Consider the following 17,564-nt stretch of genomic DNA (forward strand, 5'->3'; position numbering starts at 1 on the left):
CCGGCCTCGGAGATGCCAGCAGCAGTCAGTCTCACACGTTGGACGTGGAAATCACTGCTTGAAACAAAAGCAGCAGCAAAGTCATTCATGTTGTATCCGGGGGGCTGGGGGAGCACCGCAGCCACAGCCAGACCCCAACGTGGGGCTCAAGGGATGCGATGGGGCTCCGCGCTTCAAGACGAGCAAACCAAGCTCCGGGTTTCCCATCCAGAGCCGCAGCCAAAGACGTTCAGAGCTGAGATTCAGTGCTTCGAGGCACAGGGAAAGGACGATCAGCCCCCGTGCTGAGCACCCCATGATGGCACCGAGCACGGCCCCCAGCACGCACAGCAAAGAAACGATCTGCCATCGTCTGGTTTTGTAATCTTTATGTAGATGTTTAACCCTACACCCTTATCAAACATATATAATGAGTTCTACCAACTAAAAAAAAAAAAAAAATAATAATAAAATAAAATAATCAAGTAAAATTCCAACTTCATATAAAAGCCCCCTGCGTGCGGCCGCAGCGCCGTCCCCAGGCCGCGTGCAGGAGGGGGAGCTGATCGCCCCATCGCTCTGCATGCAGGATCTCTCTGGTACAGTCTGTGAGTTTGTCAACCATCGAAGAGATGTCATTAAAAAGTGATTATATACACACGTACAAAGTCAACAGTGTTCCCAGAACAAAATAAAATAAAATAAAATAAACCCAAACAAACGACAGACCGATGGATTTCTCCCAAACGGTGGTTAAGATCTACAGGAGGGCTCACGACGGAGCTGAGGACGCGGTGCTGGGGTGGGTGCAGGGGATGCATGCCGGCCCCGGTGCCACCACGCCGCGTTCCCTGCTCTTTTGGGGGCAGAAAGCTGCAGGGAGCTGGGGAGCACGCGGGTCAGTTTGCAGCCGGTGGCTGGGGTGAGCAGGGCCTGGGGCAGCTCTGGGGGTTTCTGCAACGCCCGACGCTCCCAGCTGCCCCCCCAGGAAGGGACAGAGCTGCAGGCGCCGGGAGAAGGGGGAAAAGGTGGCTCGTCCCCAAGAAAGGCACAGGAAGGGTTGGTGTTTGTCACAGCACGAAGCGCTTGGACCCTTTATTCATCCCTCCCAGCAGCCGAGCTGCTGCCCCCGCCTCTCCTCGTGTCTGACACGGGCTGAGGCCAGGGGAGGCAAAGCAATTTGGTAATCAGCTAAAAGAACATCCCAACGTCGCGCATTTGATCTTTCTTTTTTTTTGTGTGTTTTCTGTGGTTTTTTTTTTTGTTGTTTTTTTTTTTTTTTAAACTACTACCGGAAGTTTTATTACAACAGCAATACTTCTTTTCGTTAAAACATTTTCTCTAGTCTCGCACCAAGGGGGCGGCTTAGGAAATAAACAACCGAAAAATACAGAACATTTAATTTAGGAAAGTGTTATGTGGGAGTTTTTTTGGAGGGGGAGGAGGGGGGAAGGGGCTGGGGGGGCCGGAGGGGAGTCGAGGAGGGGGAAGAAAAAAATAAAAGAAAAATCAAGTGAAAGCGCTACTCCACTGCTCCTACAACGTCCCAATACCTTCGCTCAAGAGATCGGCGTCTGCTTCAGTACCTGGGGGGGAAGAAGGGGCGTTTTGGTGCAAAGAAAGGGGAACCCCTTCCAAAAGTCGGCCGCGGCCTCTTCAGGCTGTGAAAGGGGTCTCTGTTCATGAAGGGCTCGCGGGGCCTGAAATCAGCCCGCGGGGTTCTGACCATCATGGCGCCGCGGTTCGCACCGTCCCTGTGAGCGATGGGGGTGACGCTGCGGGTCGGCCCCAGCTGCTCCCTGCCCAGGGAGGCCATGGCCACCCCTTCGCGGACACGGCCCAGGGGCGCGCCGCCGTGGTCCCGCTGGGGCTGGCTCGGCTCCCTGGGTCCCGCGTGCACACCGAAATGCTCTTTCATCGTCCCTTGGTGAACGGTACCGTGCTCCTTGGGGAAGGCGCCGCCGCCGTGCTCCACGGCGAGGGGGGGAGCGGGGAAGGGCACGCCGCCGTGCTCCCCGGCTGGCGGTGGCTGCGGTGGGAAGGGGACGCCGGCGTGCTCCCCGGGGACGGGGGGCGGCGGGGGTGTGGGGAAGGGGACCCCGGTGTGCTCCACAGAGGGAGGCGGGGGCACGCCGTGGGGCAGCGAGAGAGGAGAGGAGGTTTCTTTCGAGAAGGGGTTGGCGTGATCCACGGGCGGCATGTGGGGAGGGACCGAGTGATCCCTCGGGAAGAGGCTGCCGTGATCCTTGGGTGGCGCGGCTGGGGGACCGGCGGGGGGACCGACCGGATCCCTTGGGAAAGGAGTCCCGTGCTCGATGGGAGGAGGCGCGATGGGAGGCGGCATGTGGTGGTCGAAAGCAGGGCTGAAGTTGTTTGTTCTGAAATTGTTGACGCTCTCCTGAAACGGCGGCACGCGCTCCTTGTACTGCGCCTGGAAGCCGCCCAGGCCCGGCAGCTCAGGCGCGCTCGAGGGCCCGTTGTCAAAGGCGCTCCCCGTGTTGCTTATCTCAAACCACCCCGACCTGCTCGCCTCTCGTCCGTGTCCTCTGCTTCCTTTCCCCAGCACTCGGATGGACTCCACCGTCTGGATGGGCTCCCCGGACATCCCCCTGCTTGACGCATTGTGGTAGCCCAGCGTCTCGATAGGGGCTCCCTTCTCCTCAGTGCTGTCAGGCAAATCCAAGCACGACGACGACACTCTGGTCTCTATGCGGTAGTGCTCCTCTTGCTGCTGCTGCTGCTGCTCTCCTTTGGAAGCGCCAGCCTGGCTGTGGCTAACCCCTTCATTTGAACTGCTTTTAGGAAGCTGGCTGAAATGCTTCTCCTCGGAGGGTTTACGAGAGGCATTTTTGAGCATGTTCTTGAATTCGATCGTGGACGTGGCAGAAATGGAAGAGCCCAGGGACTTGTCCACACCTGGCGCGGGCGCTCTGCCCGCGGGGCTGGGAAGAGTGCTCTGAGAAGAGAAAAGCGAGCGGTGGGGAATCGAGTGGGGGGAGTCCGGGTACTGCTTCTGGGAGAGGCCAGAGTGCACCACGGGTTTGGGCAAGTTGTTATGATTGGAGTCCGGTGTGAAAAAAACGTCGTTCTTGCTGGGCGAAGGGGAGCCATCCGAGGTGGAGTCGTTTCCCCTGAGGCCGTAGCTCCCGTACATCCCCGGGGACGTGGACAGCGTGTCGCAGCCCTCGCTCTGATCGAGAATAGACCTCATTGACTGAGGGAACGACGGCTTCACGCTGAAATCCTGCGATCTTTGACCATAGCTCGGCAGGACCGGCTGATACTCTGCACCTTCAGATAGTTTACTTGATTTCAAAATAGACTTGGCCGGCTTCTTCTCCAGGTTTAGCATGGCAGACGGCGGTGGCCCGGAGTAATCAAAGTCACGGTAATCTTCATCTTCCTGAAAAGATGTGTCTGGATAAAACTTCTCCTGAGAGGAGTCCATTAAAGAGGAGGGTATTTCCATGCTGTCTGCAGACTGCTTGTACATGCCGGCCGGAGAATCTCTGCCCAGGCTGAAGGGCCGGTAGGTGTGCACAGAATTGGAAAGTTCTTGGGGATATCCATCATCTCTGCTCTGAAGGGGCGACCTCGTGCTGCTGGGAGTAGAAGAACCCGGGCTCATGATTTTTGAGAGCAAAGAAATAGTGTCGACGTTACTGGAGGTCGGCTTGTCCATCATCTCATCCTGGGTGGGCGTCCCGCTTCGCTCGTCGCGGACTGGTGTTCCATCCACGTTGTCCATGGAGGTGCTGGTAGGACCACGCTGAAAGTCAGAGGAGTGACTTTCCGGTGCGATGTTGGACCCTAAGCTGCTTAAAATCGGAATATTCAAGTTTAGACCGCTGAAGCCAGGATTTCCCTTCAAGAAATTGTGAATCTTCATCTCCAGGCTTGGAGAAGGGGGCTCCGATTCCAGCTTCGCCTTTGAAATTTCAGAGGGTTGACTCATCGAAGTGTCTGTTGTTAAGAGGGAAGAAGGGCTGGGAGGATGGGAACTGGAAAATCCCAGGGAATTGGTGGGTGGCTTAAAACCAGAACTTGAGAGCCCTGCGGTGTGTCCAACAGGAGCCTTATTAACTGAAGTTGAGGAAACCTCAGCAGCTGATGAATTTGGAGAGTAACCAAAATTTTTGGATATGAACGACTGAGCGTTGGAAGGAATATTTCTTCCCTTCAAGCAAGGAACGGTTGTGTTGGCTGGCGATGCTGAAGTGCTCTGTGACGCAGTTTCACTGGACTGAATGGTATTTCCAGCAACACTCTGAAGTAAAGACGACAAACCTGGAAAAGAGAACGCTGCGTTCAGGTATTCAGGTAAGAGGCAAGATAACTTCAACTCCTGTCAAGGGAAAGATTTCTGTGTTTTCACTACAGATGTTCCTTAAAACCACTTCATGTTTTAGCCAGGAAAACAACTGGATTTTCTTGCTTTGATATTAATGTTGGTACCCACAGAGGCACAAACCTTTGCCAGAGGTGTAAATTAACCTATGCATTAGAATGCACAACTGAGTCAGGCAGTAACTCGCCCTGGCTTTGTGGCTCAGAGGCACACATGCTGCAGGATTGACCACTGTTGCAGAGGCAGCAATAGCACTTTTAAGAAGTTTTTCTGCTCTAATTTAAAAAAAATCTCTCTCAAAAGCACAGAGAAACTACAGAGACCTCATTTGGTCTCCTGTCACATTCAGCATTCCTCCATAAAGTGCATTGGATGAACGCCCTTAGCTCACATGTACACCCAGACAATACAACTGCCCTGCTGACATTTGTTACCTACAAAAGTCACCCACATTTGCCAAAAGTGGAACACATTCCAAAGGAGTTTTTTCTCCCTCCATCTCTGCTGTAGGACTGCACAGCAGCGCGTGTCAGTACTGACATTGCCATCCAGTGGACAGTCAGACATTCACTCAAAATTCACCCCAGTACCTTGCAGTGCTGGTGCAGTCTGAGTCTGGGTTTTGGAGAGAGCAGACAGGATGCTTTCAGGAGTTATTTCCACTTTGGAGAGAATATTTGCTAAAGGATTGGAAGGAGCGGATGGAGTCCCCATGGCAGGAGTTTTCAGGCCGCTAGTAAGAGTTGTGGGGCTTGTTGGGGTTCCTGGAGAAGGTCTTGATGCAGGACTGACACCTAGGATGGAAGCACACAGCACTCATGTACGTTGGTTTGTTAACAGGTGCTCTTTTGGCTCATGTTTTCCATGCACACAACTGCAACAGAGTGCCATGCACACCGAGAGGCTCACGAAGCCAACAGTCGCGTTAGAGAAACTCAACCAGGACCTTAAGTGACAACTAATTCACCTTTATTTTGCAACCACTTTCCTTTAACGAAAGATTACAAAACGAAACTCCATTACCAGCACCTCCAAGCCAAACACCTGTGCCAGAACCACTTCAGCACTCACCTGTGTTTTTCATGACAGAAGTTAAACTGCTAAGAATGGAGCTGATCTTTGCCAGGTCGACATTGGCGAGGTTGGGCAACGCAAGAGCTGGTGACGAAGAGATGGGAGCTGAGCTCACTGGTTTTGGAGCCGGAGGAGTTGGGGCAGGTGCTGTCACTGTCACTGAGGTTGTGGCTGTGGCAGTGGTACATGGCACCACTTTGGGGGTATTTTCAGTCTTCACAGGTGCTGAAGTTGGAGCAGCTTGCTTTTCTTTCCTTTCTTCCACTGTATTGGGGGGAGTAGGAGGGGGGAGGGGGGAGAAAGGAGAGCAGGGTTATCACTCTGTCCTTGAAGGATTACTCCAGGTACAGGATTTTCAATGTGAGCCTTATTTAACCCCAGTTAGAGAACTCAAGTGGTTCCAGTAGGATATGTTAAACAAAGGCATTTTTGTGGTTAGCTTAGGAGATGGGATGGGCACAGTCAGACCGTGACTCCCCTGCTGGGGTGAGGACTGAAACCCAAGTGCTCCATCCAGAGTCCAATCAGGGTTTGACACCAATGCTACGTCCCCAAGGAGGCCCAAGAAAGGCGTTTTGTCTGGATGTAATTCCCACACAATCACTCTGCTGCTCCCACAGAACATACCGATGATTTTAGACGTGTCATCCTCCACGTCAGAGAGCTCCATGTCCTCCACATCCCGATTATCTGTCACGGGCTCCGGAGATCCCGGCTTACGGCTTCCAACTGCTGGAGAATGAGAGTTATCCTCTTCCCCCATTCCCTGGAAGGGGGACTCAGAGCCCGTTGGAGATGGGGCATCCATACTTGGAGAAGGGACAGGAGACTCCTCCGGATCAGGAAGCGTTGCTTTCAGTTGATCCAGCTTTTTCTTCAGATTGCTCACTCTATTGGCAAATGTTTTATAAGCCTGAGACAGAAAGGACAGTGGTATTTATTTAACAGGACGACAACACGCCTCAACACAACAGGAGTAGAACACAGCCTTAGAAAATCATTTTACTTTTCAGTTATCTGCACCCTGCACTGAATACACCGCAGTCGGACCTTGGGTCTTCAGTCTGACTGGCAGAGCAAGGACCAAACTTCCATAAAAACCATTTTCTAACAGATCCCCTCAGTTTGCTCATCTATTTCTTGCACTGATTACACCTAATATGGCTTCCAGAATTTAGGATTTCTTAGAAAAAACTGCAGTTCTCTCCACATTGAAAAATGCAGAAGTGCTACAGAACTTCAGCCAGGAAGCAACTCAGCTTCTCACCCACTAATTTTTATAGTTGTCTTTTCACAAACAGATGATGCACTTTCCAGCCTCTAAGATGCCTAGCAGAACAAACATCACTCTGCCTGAGGAAGATGAAGGAAGCTCCTACTTACGTTTGCTACCACCTTGACTTCCTTATACTGTGCTTCATAAAATATCCCCGCGTTCTCCAGGGCTTCAGTTAGAGAGGGGCCATTTTTCACTTGCTTGTCTAAGCCATTCACAAACTCTTCCAGCTTTGAGCTTGCTTCTTCAAACTCCTTGGAGAACTTCTTCCCCCCTGTTTTGTCTAGAAGGAGATGAACACCACGTGAGTGACCTGGCAGCCACCAGCCAGCATTTCAGGTGAACTGAACAGGTCAAGAAAGCTTGCTCTAAGGACGTGTGAGGGCATCTGTGAACGGTGCACAGCAGAGTCTCACAGTTTATGCCTCTATCAGCTGGTTTCTGATCACAGTTTCAAAGGAAGTATTTCAGGCACCTGTTTACTGCTTCTTAACTGCACAGAACCCAATTTCTGATTTAAGGCTCAACAGAAATTCCCAGAACTGTTGTGGGCATATTATATCAGTTTGTATCCATTAGACCGCCTTTACCTTTTAAGCATTTCAGTGTTTCAGTGCTGCATACATCCACTCTCATGGTGGAAAGCTGCTTCTCTTTCAGTTCTATCTGGTCTTCTGAGCGCTTATATAACAGCAGTTCATCGATGAGAGATTGTGGCTGAAAAATCCAAGAAGAAAAGCATCCCCATCACATTCTGCAGAAGAGGAACCCCGCTTCACAAAGCAACCACCACAGCAACAAACAGTGCTGGGACAATTAAAAGCAGGATGGACCTTTTCTATTTTTATTTTTAAATAAATCATTGCCTTTGCTAGTCAGCTTGCTTTTCAGTCATCTATCTCCCACATTCTGGGCACCCAGTTAAGATAAATGTGTTGCCAAAACCCCCTCAGCCACCCTAAACTGCATCTCACCACGGTGATCTGTATTGGTGAGCGGCACCTCAGTGGCACTGTGTGCAGCCAGCTCTTCCAAGTGCAGCATTTGGATTCCACGCTGCTCCTGAGAAGCTGAACTGCTGCAGCAGGTTATTCCAAAGGAAAATCACTACTGCAGGGAGCCTCCATGCAGCTCAGAATGCTTTTCAGCTGCTCCACTGTCCATAAAGGTTCACAGAAGGGATCACAGCTCTCACAGAAATTGCAACTGAGACATCTAGCAGCCACTATACACCAAGGAATGAAAGGAGACTGAATAGTGGAGCTTCTGACCAAGCTCATGCTGCTGGTGAATGTAAGCTACACAAAAGTTACAGTCTGAGGACAGAGGTCAGTGCAACAGAACACTTCTGCTAGCAAACTTACTCTGAATTCAGCAACGATCTTGGACTTCAGAGCAGCTTTTGGGTTTGCGGACGCTGCTGGAATAAAGAGAAAGTATAAAGAAACCAAGGAATGACACACTGATGTCAAGAAAGGCAGCCCTAATTAAAGTATTTAACATAACGAAGAACTCACAGGCTGTTGTTACTCATTGCAGCTCTCCCTCCACACACGTCCCTCAGTGCTCTAGCTTTCCATTAGCTAGATTGTCTCTGATTGAGGCCAACAAATTATACCACTGCTTTATAGCTTTTGTGTACTATAGAAGTTCACCCTTTTCAGCTCTGCAGTTGCTCTACACAAGGTTTACCTGGCAGCCCTATTGATGACAGTTTATTCCTCTCTACAGAGGAAGGTCAAAGTGTTTCCTAAATGCCAGACACACGGCTCGTTATTTCCTTGTGATGTGGTCCCTCTTTGCTACTTACAGAGTTTAACCAAGTTCTCAACCTTAAAAACAAACCCCTGCGCTCCTATTCTGATCACTCTCTCACTCCCTCAGCAGTGGTGAGGACGGATGGAATCCCACCATCAGGAGACACTAAATCCATTTGTTTCTGGACAAAACAGGAGAAACATCTGACAAGAAGTGAAATGACACATCCTTCATCCATGCTGAATTTACAGTGCACTTTTGTTTGGGAAAGCAGCTCGTGATGTTAGCCAAGTAATAAAAGCTTCCAAGCTCTTTTGTTAACCTTCTGATCTCAGCACAGGCAGACGTATGCTGCATCTGACACCTAACATTCCACCATCCTGCTTTATTGAGCATTCAAGGCTTTGGTGCATAGCAAGATCAATAAGATTGCTGTATTACAAATGCATTTCCAGCTAGGCTGCATTCTGATAATGTTGGAGGCAAAGTTCATTATCTGTACTGCCAGCTTCCAGTTTTCTTTTATCCTACCATCTACTTTGCTGTTGAAGATGTGCTCCTGAGCATGCAGGTAGTGTTCACCATGCCTTCCTGCTGCCAAAGTACAAGGTTCTGTCTGTCTTCTCTCCATCTCTGCATAGTCTAATGCCAGTTTCCAAGAGGTTTCACCTCTACTGTTCATAACCTCTGCTCTCAAAGACTTTTTTTTTTTCCATACTTCATTCCTTTAAAAAGTGGTTCTCTAGCAACAACTCCTTGGTGCGTTACACATTAGTCTGTAAGGAGCTTTACAAGCCTGGAAGGTGCATGCTGGCTCGTATTTTAGTCCAGGTACTCTGCCCATTTGGGGCTATAGCCTTTCTTCCTCAAGAAGGCAATTTTTATATTAGTTCAGAGAGTTCACATTGTTTCCTTACTTTGTGATTTCTTCCACGGCTTATTCGGTTGTTTGTTCAGAGTTTCTTTCAGCTGCTTCTGAGTTTTGAAAGTGGTACCTGGAAAACATTTCATTTTTTGCAGTCTGGCATTATGGGATTCCTTTAAGAATCTGGTTTTGGTGCCATATGGTTGCATGGTAGAAGAGTGAACAGAAATTTGTTTTAAAATACCTAGACCAAATTCCTTCGATGAGCTGCTGGATGCCCAAGAGAACCTAAGTTTACTCAGGGATACAGCAACTTGTGGGATGGTCTGCCATTTTTAAATCAAGTTTCTGTTTGCCCTTGCACTACGACAGTTCAAAAATCACAGTCATAACCAAAACAAGAAGGAAAAACACAAGGCATCTGACAATAAAGCTACACCACTTGTCTCCCTAGACAGGCTTGCAGGAAATGAGCATTCAACAGACATGTAATGCAAGTCAGAAAAACAGCCACGACACCTGATTTGTAATGATCTGAAACACGTTTGCTTTAAAATTACAGCAGCTAAGAGAGATTTCAGGACATATGCATGAACTTCATTTCTCGACATGCAATGCTCAACTGAAGCCTTTCCACTTGCCAAACCCTGAGCCCACGATGTTGCACCTCTGCTGCAACGACTACAACTGGCTCTGCAGAACCAAAGATGAGGATTTCCTGAAGCTCCTCTGGCTGTCAGTGAGGCAACCAAACGAAGCAGAAACACAGACTGATTTCCTTCAAGTCAAGGACCTCAGTGTTGGCTAATTTCTGGCTGCAGGTGACCACACGTGCTCACAGTCAGTGAGAGTGATTTCAGGTTTTAAGCAGGGTTCCTTATTAAGTACTCAGGGACATACATGCAGCTTTGCTTGCAGCCTGTTTCCTACACAACAAATATTAACAGCAAAACCAACTTAATACTGAGAAAGAAAGGAACAAAGCCACTGTAGTTCCTCAGCTCACACCTCAAAGGAGAAGCCAGAGCCTCAGCTCCTGTGCCAGGACACATTGCAGCATCCCAAGAGCACTTTGCACTCGTGATGACTTTACTGTCAGCTGGAACAACCCCAGCTTACATTGGAGGATTCAGAATCGTCTTTAGGAAGGTGCAGGAAACACATTCAGTGCCTCTCACAACCTCTCACTGTTTTCTTGCTCCACACAGACGTGGGAAGCACACACGTGCACAACCAATGCGTTCTGTTCAGCCACCTCAGAAACCTTCTCACTGAGCTCACCTATAAGTTCGTAAGTTAAGAAACGTGAAAGGCAAATCACTTACTGAGAGCTTCTTTTAATGCCAAAATGGTCTCCTCAGGGTACACGTTTCTGTCCTCCCAGATTTTGAAGATTCTTTCTATAGATTTGGAAACCGACGGATCCCTAAAAAAGAGCACAGTGGCTTTTATCTGCCACACAGACAGCAACTCCTCATGATTTAAAATGAATAATAATACAAGCAGTTGTACATCTGAGTCAATAAGAGAGCCTTCAGACAGTGGCTATCTGCCCAGATGGAGACTAATTCCCACTGCAAGGCATCTGAGTGAAATTCAAGCCACACGTTGTTGTTAAGAAGAGTGAAGTAATGAACACAATATGAAATTCTGCTCCCGTTTCTGGAGGGTTTGAGATGTCTGCAGTGTGGAGGAGGAAAAGAAACATCACTGTTTTGAGATGTTAAACCTCAGACCGTCACTTACTTCACTAAAGAAGCTGCTTCAGGAAGCACTTCTGCAAACGTATCACGGAACACAATCGCGTTTTTTCTCTTGCAGTTCTGTATGACATCGTTGGCCAAGTAAAAGAGATTCAATCGATGAGGAAAGGCAGCTGAGGACAAAAAGAAGGTTCAGGTCTGTTATCAGGTAGGAGAAGAGATGTCTGCAGCATTTCTGACATAAGGTAGGGCCTGCTTTCGGGTTTTTGTTCAGCATTTCCATCGATGCTGTGTGCAGCAGCGAGCTCAGAGCAGTGATAAAAACTGCAGCTTGCGAGGGCGACTCACAGAGCTCCCTGTAACTCAGTGCCATTCCCTCCTAAAGCCAGGCCTCCTTTCTGGCTTGGGCTCAGGGAGACCACAGAGCACTGCTGGGCCTGTGCTGCTGCCGTGCCCTCCGTGCTACGGAAGGAGGCTGCGATCAGGCAGAGCAGCAGAGGCTCATCTGTGAGGTCAAACAGCCCACAAACAGCTCGGCGTTCTGCAGAAGAACAGCAGTCAATGCTCTGAGCGCGAGTCCAGCACGGCCTCTCAAGCCCCAGCATCGTTTGGCTTCTGACAACAATTCCAGAGTTCACTTATCCATATTTTCTAAGAATAATCGTGTTTAAATCCACTCTCCCTTATTTTTCACAGCTCTGTAACAGTCTTTACAACTTGTGGCTTTACCAGGGAGGCTTTTCCACCCCCAGAACTGCCTCTGCTGTTGCCCCAACCCAGGGCATGGAGGGAGTGACATTTTTCACACCACTTTACTGTCCCCTAAGGAAACCAGGGACTGCATGCAAGTGCTCCCTCCTGGCCCCAGCCCCATCATTTCAATGCATCTGGCTCAAAGCAATCCCCAGCAGCACAAGAGTTCAACATGCTGCATCTTCTCCGAAAAAGAGCTGCTCAAACAGCCCTTCCTGAAGCACAATTTAACACAAGCTCTTGTGCAGAGCACAGAGGACTCAGATCTTCGTCCCTTCTCCAAACAGCCTCCCCTGTTCCTGCTGTGCTGGCACCAGTTTTGGTCCCTGAACCTCCTACCACTGCATCCCCAGACAACACCACACCTGCACTGCTGCTCTCACTTGAAACACCCATACCAAACTCCTCTTTTATCTTACTTATATCCAGTCCCAAATTCAATTATTCCATCAAATCTTCTCTTAAATGGAGCTTGTCGCTCAGTAAGCCGATCTCCATGCTAATTAATTTAATTTCACTTAATTTAACTACATCACATTAGGATTTAAATATAGGGACGGTGACAATATCCTGCTTTGCTGGAGCTCGTGGGAGCGTGGAGCAGACTCCCACCCTCCTTGGTGACCCTATGGGCTGTGCTGGCCATCAGCACGTCTCTCTGACTGCTCCGGCTCTTCAGGACCGGGGCGATTTGGGGCAGAGGCAGCCTGATGCTGTGCAGAACCCCATTCTCATGGATGATTCCGGCCTCTTCCAGCAGTGAGGCTGCGTCCCCACTGCTCCCACCTCCAGGTTTCCAGCTGGGAAGCATTCAGAGCAGAGGCAAGCGGTGCTCTCAGCACAACCCCTTACCTGCAGTGTGCACACAAAAACCCCAACCCACAACACAAGTCAACCAAAAAACTCACTGTGGAACTCAGGCTCCTGCTGGCCCTCGGCAACAGCCAGCCCTTTCCAGCTCCAAGCCAACCAGAAAGGAAGCCCCAGCTTGCGCTCAAACCTCACATCACACCTGAGAAACCCTCCCATGCACACGCTGCATTTGTATTTGGCAGCTGACAACAACACACTTGCACAATTTGATTGGAAACTGAATGCTGAACGGAACACATCTCTCCTCCCGTGTTCACCTCACACACAGAGGGGTATCCATGGCCACCAGTGCGTTCACTGCAAGCAGTGTACCTGCAGAAATATGGGCACAGCTCGCTTTTAGCATACTGAATGCAGCAACTGCAATGGCCTTATTGTGGAGCAGACAGTCTCTGCTCGTGAATGACACAGCACATTCACACACCAAAAGCTGTGGCCGTGTGAAGCCCCTCCGTGCACAGCTCACCCCAAATCGCACGCTGCTGGCAAAAGGGCCTCAACTGTGCCCAAGGAAACAGCACAAAACGTGACCTGGGAGCACTGGCACACAGCTGCCTGTCTGCTGTATGGGATCCGACTGCTGCTGAAGTACTGATGCTCCAGAACAAACTTTGATAGCAACAAACATGGAGAGCCAAAGATTTGTTAACAGAAACAGCGATTTCCAGCCTTCATCTTACGAGTGCTGACGAGGCAAAGCAGGGTTGTTCTGACAAACGTTCTCTCACCAACTGTGGGGGGCACACAGTGCTGCCTTCCCTGCTGAACCCAGCCGCAGCTGCACACCCCCCATTTCTGAAGCAACTCTGAGCAACTTTGGCTTCTATCACCTGTCAGATAACCCATGCATCAAAGCAAAGTTTGCCCTGTGACGTAACTAAAAGCAGCACCCCATTGCTACGTCAGCCTCTGGTCGATGGATGCTCTCTCCTCACACGTTGCTCTCCAGCAGATCTCACTAACTTCACATCATAACTCAAGCAGGCGCTGCAGACGCACCAAGATTCAAACGGTTCAATCCACACACAGCCTTCAAACACAGCAAATGCAAAACCAGCTTTAAGACAAACATCACACGCAGCTAACGCCTCGAATCATAACTCCCCTGCTTGTGCTGAACCTCAGCACAATTCATATTATCCCATCAGTATGGAGCTTTTTGTAACCAAACCCACCCACGTGGCACAACACACAGAATCCCAAGTACAACCCAGCAGCACGCTGCATAACCACCGTGTGAGCTGCAGGAAAGCCGTGCGAAGGAAACAACGTTCCTTTGGCCCCGAGGTGCACTTTGTACAAGGCAATCCCAGCCACATCTGAGGGGTGAGCAGCTCCTCCTCCTCTGTCACGCTTCAGGCTGCCTTGGCTCAAATGGGAAACAGCAGGAAAGGATGACTGACAACAGAGGTGTGTGCATCTCCTCCAGCTGCACTGCCAGCACCAGGGGCGGCTTGGAGCTAACATCCAACGGAGCCGTACCCACCACTGCGTTGTCTTCAGGAGCTCCTGGTGGCCAAAGGGCTGACCAAGATCCAGCAGCGTGCCCTGGTGGCCAGCAGGACCCTGGGGTGCACCTCCAAGAGGGCAGCGTGCTGAGGGAGGTGCTCATCCCCTCTGCTCTGCTCTAGGGAGGACAAAGCTGCAGCACTGGGCCCAGCTCTGAGCTCCTCAATTCTATGCAGAGAACTGCAGAGATGGTGGCAGCCTGGAGCACCTTTCAATGGGGAAAGGCTGAGAGCCCTGGGGCTGTTTGCCAGGAGAAGAGAAGGCTGAGAGGCACCTGATCAGTATCTGAAGGGTGGGTCAGGAGGATGGGCTCTGTTTGGTGGCGCCCAGTGACAGGAAAGGAGCACAAACCAGAACGTGAGAAAGAACTGCTGCACATTTGAGTGGCAGAGCTTTGGCACAAGCTGCCCAGAGAGGCGGGCGAGTCTCTTTCTCTGGAGACCCACAGACCCACCTGGACACTTTCCTGAGCAACCTGCTGTTAGGAACCCGCTTAGGAAAGGTGGAGTGGAAGAGCTCCAGAAGTCCCCTTCAACCCCTGTGGTTCTGGGATTCTTCCAGAGAGCACAGTAAGCTCTTGGCTCTTCAGTCACGTTGCTGGAGAGAGCTGTGAGGTGCAAAGCAATCCTCACAAACATGGGGGATGCACCAGGGCAACCTCAGAATCGCTTGTGGAAAACCAAACCAAACAGAAGCCCAGGCCGGTACTGACAGCTCCCAGCCAACAGGGGCTGGCAGGACAGAAGTAGAGCATCCATGGCTCCCAAAGAGAGAGCAATGACTTGTGATGAACCTTGGAACAAGAAGAGGACTTAACGAAGGCACTCAAATGAGTAGGAAGGGGCAGCGTCAAGGAATGTGCTTGAAAGGGACTTTGGCAGCTCCCTGGAGTGGAGGAGTAAAGCAGAACCACCTCTGCCAGGAGTAAAAAGACAACTGCTGTGACCACAGCGAATGCAGGGCTCCAGAGATGAGTTCTGAAGAAGATAAACACACAGCGTTGTGCCTTGTGTGAATTTATAGCCCTGCCAGCGAGAGCCCGGGCAAAGCTATTCCTTGGGAACAAACAGGTTCTTACATCACTCTTTAATCACTCAATGCATTAGCAAGAAATAAATGAACATTTCAGTCAGTTCAATGTGATTTTTCTCCAATCAAGATCAACGTAAGACAAACTCCAGCGACCACTGGCAGACATCTGAGCTTGTGGCACATGGAATCACCTCATGGTTGGGTCAGAAGGGACCTCAGCCCCCTGTATGCTGGGAACCACACCAGCTCAGGCTGCCTGGGGCTCCATCCATGGATGTACACCCACACTTCCATGCTGCCTGGGGCACCTCCATGGATGTTCACCCACACTTCTCTGGGCAGCAGTGCCAGCACTGCAATGCCTCTGGCTAAAGAATTTCCTATCATCTAATCTAAGTCTCTCCTTTTTTAATTTAAAGCCATTCCCCCTCATCCTGCACTATCAGATCACACACATAAGTTGGTTTACCTACTGTTTACAAGATACTGGAAGGCCACAATGAGCTTTCTCCTCTCCAGGATGAAAAACCCCAGCTCTCAGCCTCTCTCCATAGCAGAAGTGCTCCATCCTCTGGAGCATCCTTGTGACTTCTGGACCCCATGCACTGTTCAGCTGTACCTTTCGGGGCTGACAGCTGACAGACTGCCTGACTCATTACCAGGCATCACCAAAACAACCCCCAGAGCACATGCAGCACCTCCTCACCCCCCACTCCACACTAACTCAAGTCATGCCAAAATGCACGCGGGTCACCGAGCCACTGCAGCACGGCTTTACAAAAGGTTCAGCACAAAGCAGAGCAACACTGCAGAACAACAATATTATTTCCGTGCTACTACAGAGCTTACTTTAGCTCCTCCAACACAGAAAACCTTCACACATCAGCCAGGCAGCAGCTATAACTCAGCCTTGCTTAGACTTGGGAAAACAGCAACTTTTCCACTCCTGTGCTGTTGCTGGCATTCACCAAATCTGAGTTTTGGCACCCAACACGTTTCCTTCTTATTGATGTCAGTCTGTGTTTCCTGTGGAACAGGATGGTCACAATCCCCCACTCCACAGCACTGAACACATCTTTCCTCCAACCTCTCAAAACGATGCGCTACAACAACTCAAGCAAAGCACAAAGCACAATTCCAGAGGCCCAACGCACCACAGCTTAGCTGCAACAACTCCATTTATTTATTCCAAAGCACAGAGCGGCGACGCTAAGCTGAAAGCCTGCCCAGGAGCTGAAAGGCCTCTGGGAAATCACGCCTCGAAGCACGTCAGATCTGAGTGCTCCATGAAGTTGAGCTGGGCAGCTTTGGCTCAACACCAGCACCACCATCACAACTCCACTGCTGGGCTGCGGGCGCCGCGCTGAGCCCCAGAGCCAACCCTGAGCTTTGGCAGCACGCAGCCAAGGCTGCCATGAAGCCGCCCCTTTCTAAGCACACCTCTCCCCGACACGGACCACCCCAACAACACGGCTGGAAAAGCCTTTGGAGCACAGAATACGAAACCCAATCTCAGTTTCCAAAGCGTGGGAGAGGAAAGGAGCCCCTCCAGCAACGGGAACCGCTCCGTTTCCCGGGAGCTGCCCTCATCCACCCGGGCAGCCCAGCACGGAGCCCCGGGCCCGGCTCCAGGCCGGCCGCGCACCGAACGCTGACAGAAGGACGGGAAGGGAAAGGGGCGGCCCGGCCCGATCGCCGCCCGCACTCACAGCGCCGCAGCCACTTCATCCAGTGGTAGACGATGGTGCTGTGGTGCCGTTTGTTCTCCAGACACCACGAGGAGAGGCCCTGGATGGACTCCATGGTGTTGGTCACCGCTTGCAGCTTCCTGTCGAGCGAGGCCTCCAGCGCTCCGGCCGAGGAGGACGCGGCCGAGGAGGAGGCCCTGCCGCCGCCTCCGCCGCCCGCCGCCATCTTCCTGCCCTGCTCTCCCAGGCGGGGCCGCGCGGACGGCGGCGGCGCTCACGGCCTTCACAGCCCCGCGGGGCCGCGGCCGCCGCCCGCCCTGACGGCTCCGCCGCGTCGCGCTGCGCCGGGGAGGAGAAACAGAGCGGGGGGGGGGGGGCGGGTGTTGGGTGTGTGGAGAACGAGGCGGCCCCACAGCGAGAGGCGGCCGCGTTCCGAGCTCCGTTTGGCGGCCGCGCGGGGCCCTCTCCGCTTCGCCCTCCCCTCCCCCCCCCCGGGCGGCGGATGAGGTGCGCTGGTGCCTCGGTCACTCGCCGGCCCCCTCCGCGCGCAGCGCCCGCCCCCCCGCCGCCATTTTGTGCCAGGCTCCCTCACACGGCCTCGGCGGCGCCCCCCCCCTACACCGCCGCCTCTGCGCCGCGCATGCGCAGCCGCCCGCCCCCACAGGCAATGCGCAAGCGCCGCCCCGCCCCGCCGCCCTCCCTCCAC

The 17,564-nt window shown here is 51.6% G+C and overlaps 1 protein-coding gene across 6 annotated transcripts; it reads right to left on the bottom strand.

The window, feature by feature from the left end:
• Nucleotides 1-353: 353 nt before the first annotated feature.
• On the bottom strand, nucleotides 354-17,153 carry RPRD2 (regulation of nuclear pre-mRNA domain containing 2). Of its 6 annotated transcripts, none has more exons than XM_052705471.1 (12): nucleotides 16,880-17,153; nucleotides 11,047-11,176; nucleotides 10,626-10,726; nucleotides 9,353-9,430; nucleotides 8,042-8,097; nucleotides 7,268-7,394; nucleotides 6,785-6,960; nucleotides 6,212-6,314; nucleotides 6,029-6,130; nucleotides 5,399-5,665; nucleotides 4,918-5,121; nucleotides 354-4,266 (listed from the first exon to the last, which is right to left on the bottom strand). In XM_052705471.1, the coding sequence occupies exons 1-12, from the start codon at nucleotides 17,082-17,084 to the stop codon at nucleotides 1,559-1,561; spliced, it is 4,257 nt and encodes a 1,418-aa protein (XP_052561431.1). In that variant the 5' UTR covers nucleotides 17,085-17,153; the 3' UTR covers nucleotides 354-1,558. The 6 variants fall into 6 exon arrangements, with proteins under 6 accessions (XP_052561431.1, XP_052561428.1, XP_052561426.1 ...); XM_052705468.1 differs by having other exon boundaries at nucleotides 6,029-6,133; XM_052705466.1 differs by having other exon boundaries at nucleotides 6,029-6,314; nucleotides 8,042-8,094.
• Nucleotides 17,154-17,564: the final 411 nt, after the last annotated feature.

Source organism: Tympanuchus pallidicinctus, unplaced genomic scaffold (genome assembly GCF_026119805.1).
Source record: "Tympanuchus pallidicinctus isolate F22 unplaced genomic scaffold, pur_lepc_1.0 scaffold59, whole genome shotgun sequence".
NCBI lineage: Eukaryota > Metazoa > Chordata > Aves > Galliformes > Phasianidae > Tympanuchus > Tympanuchus pallidicinctus.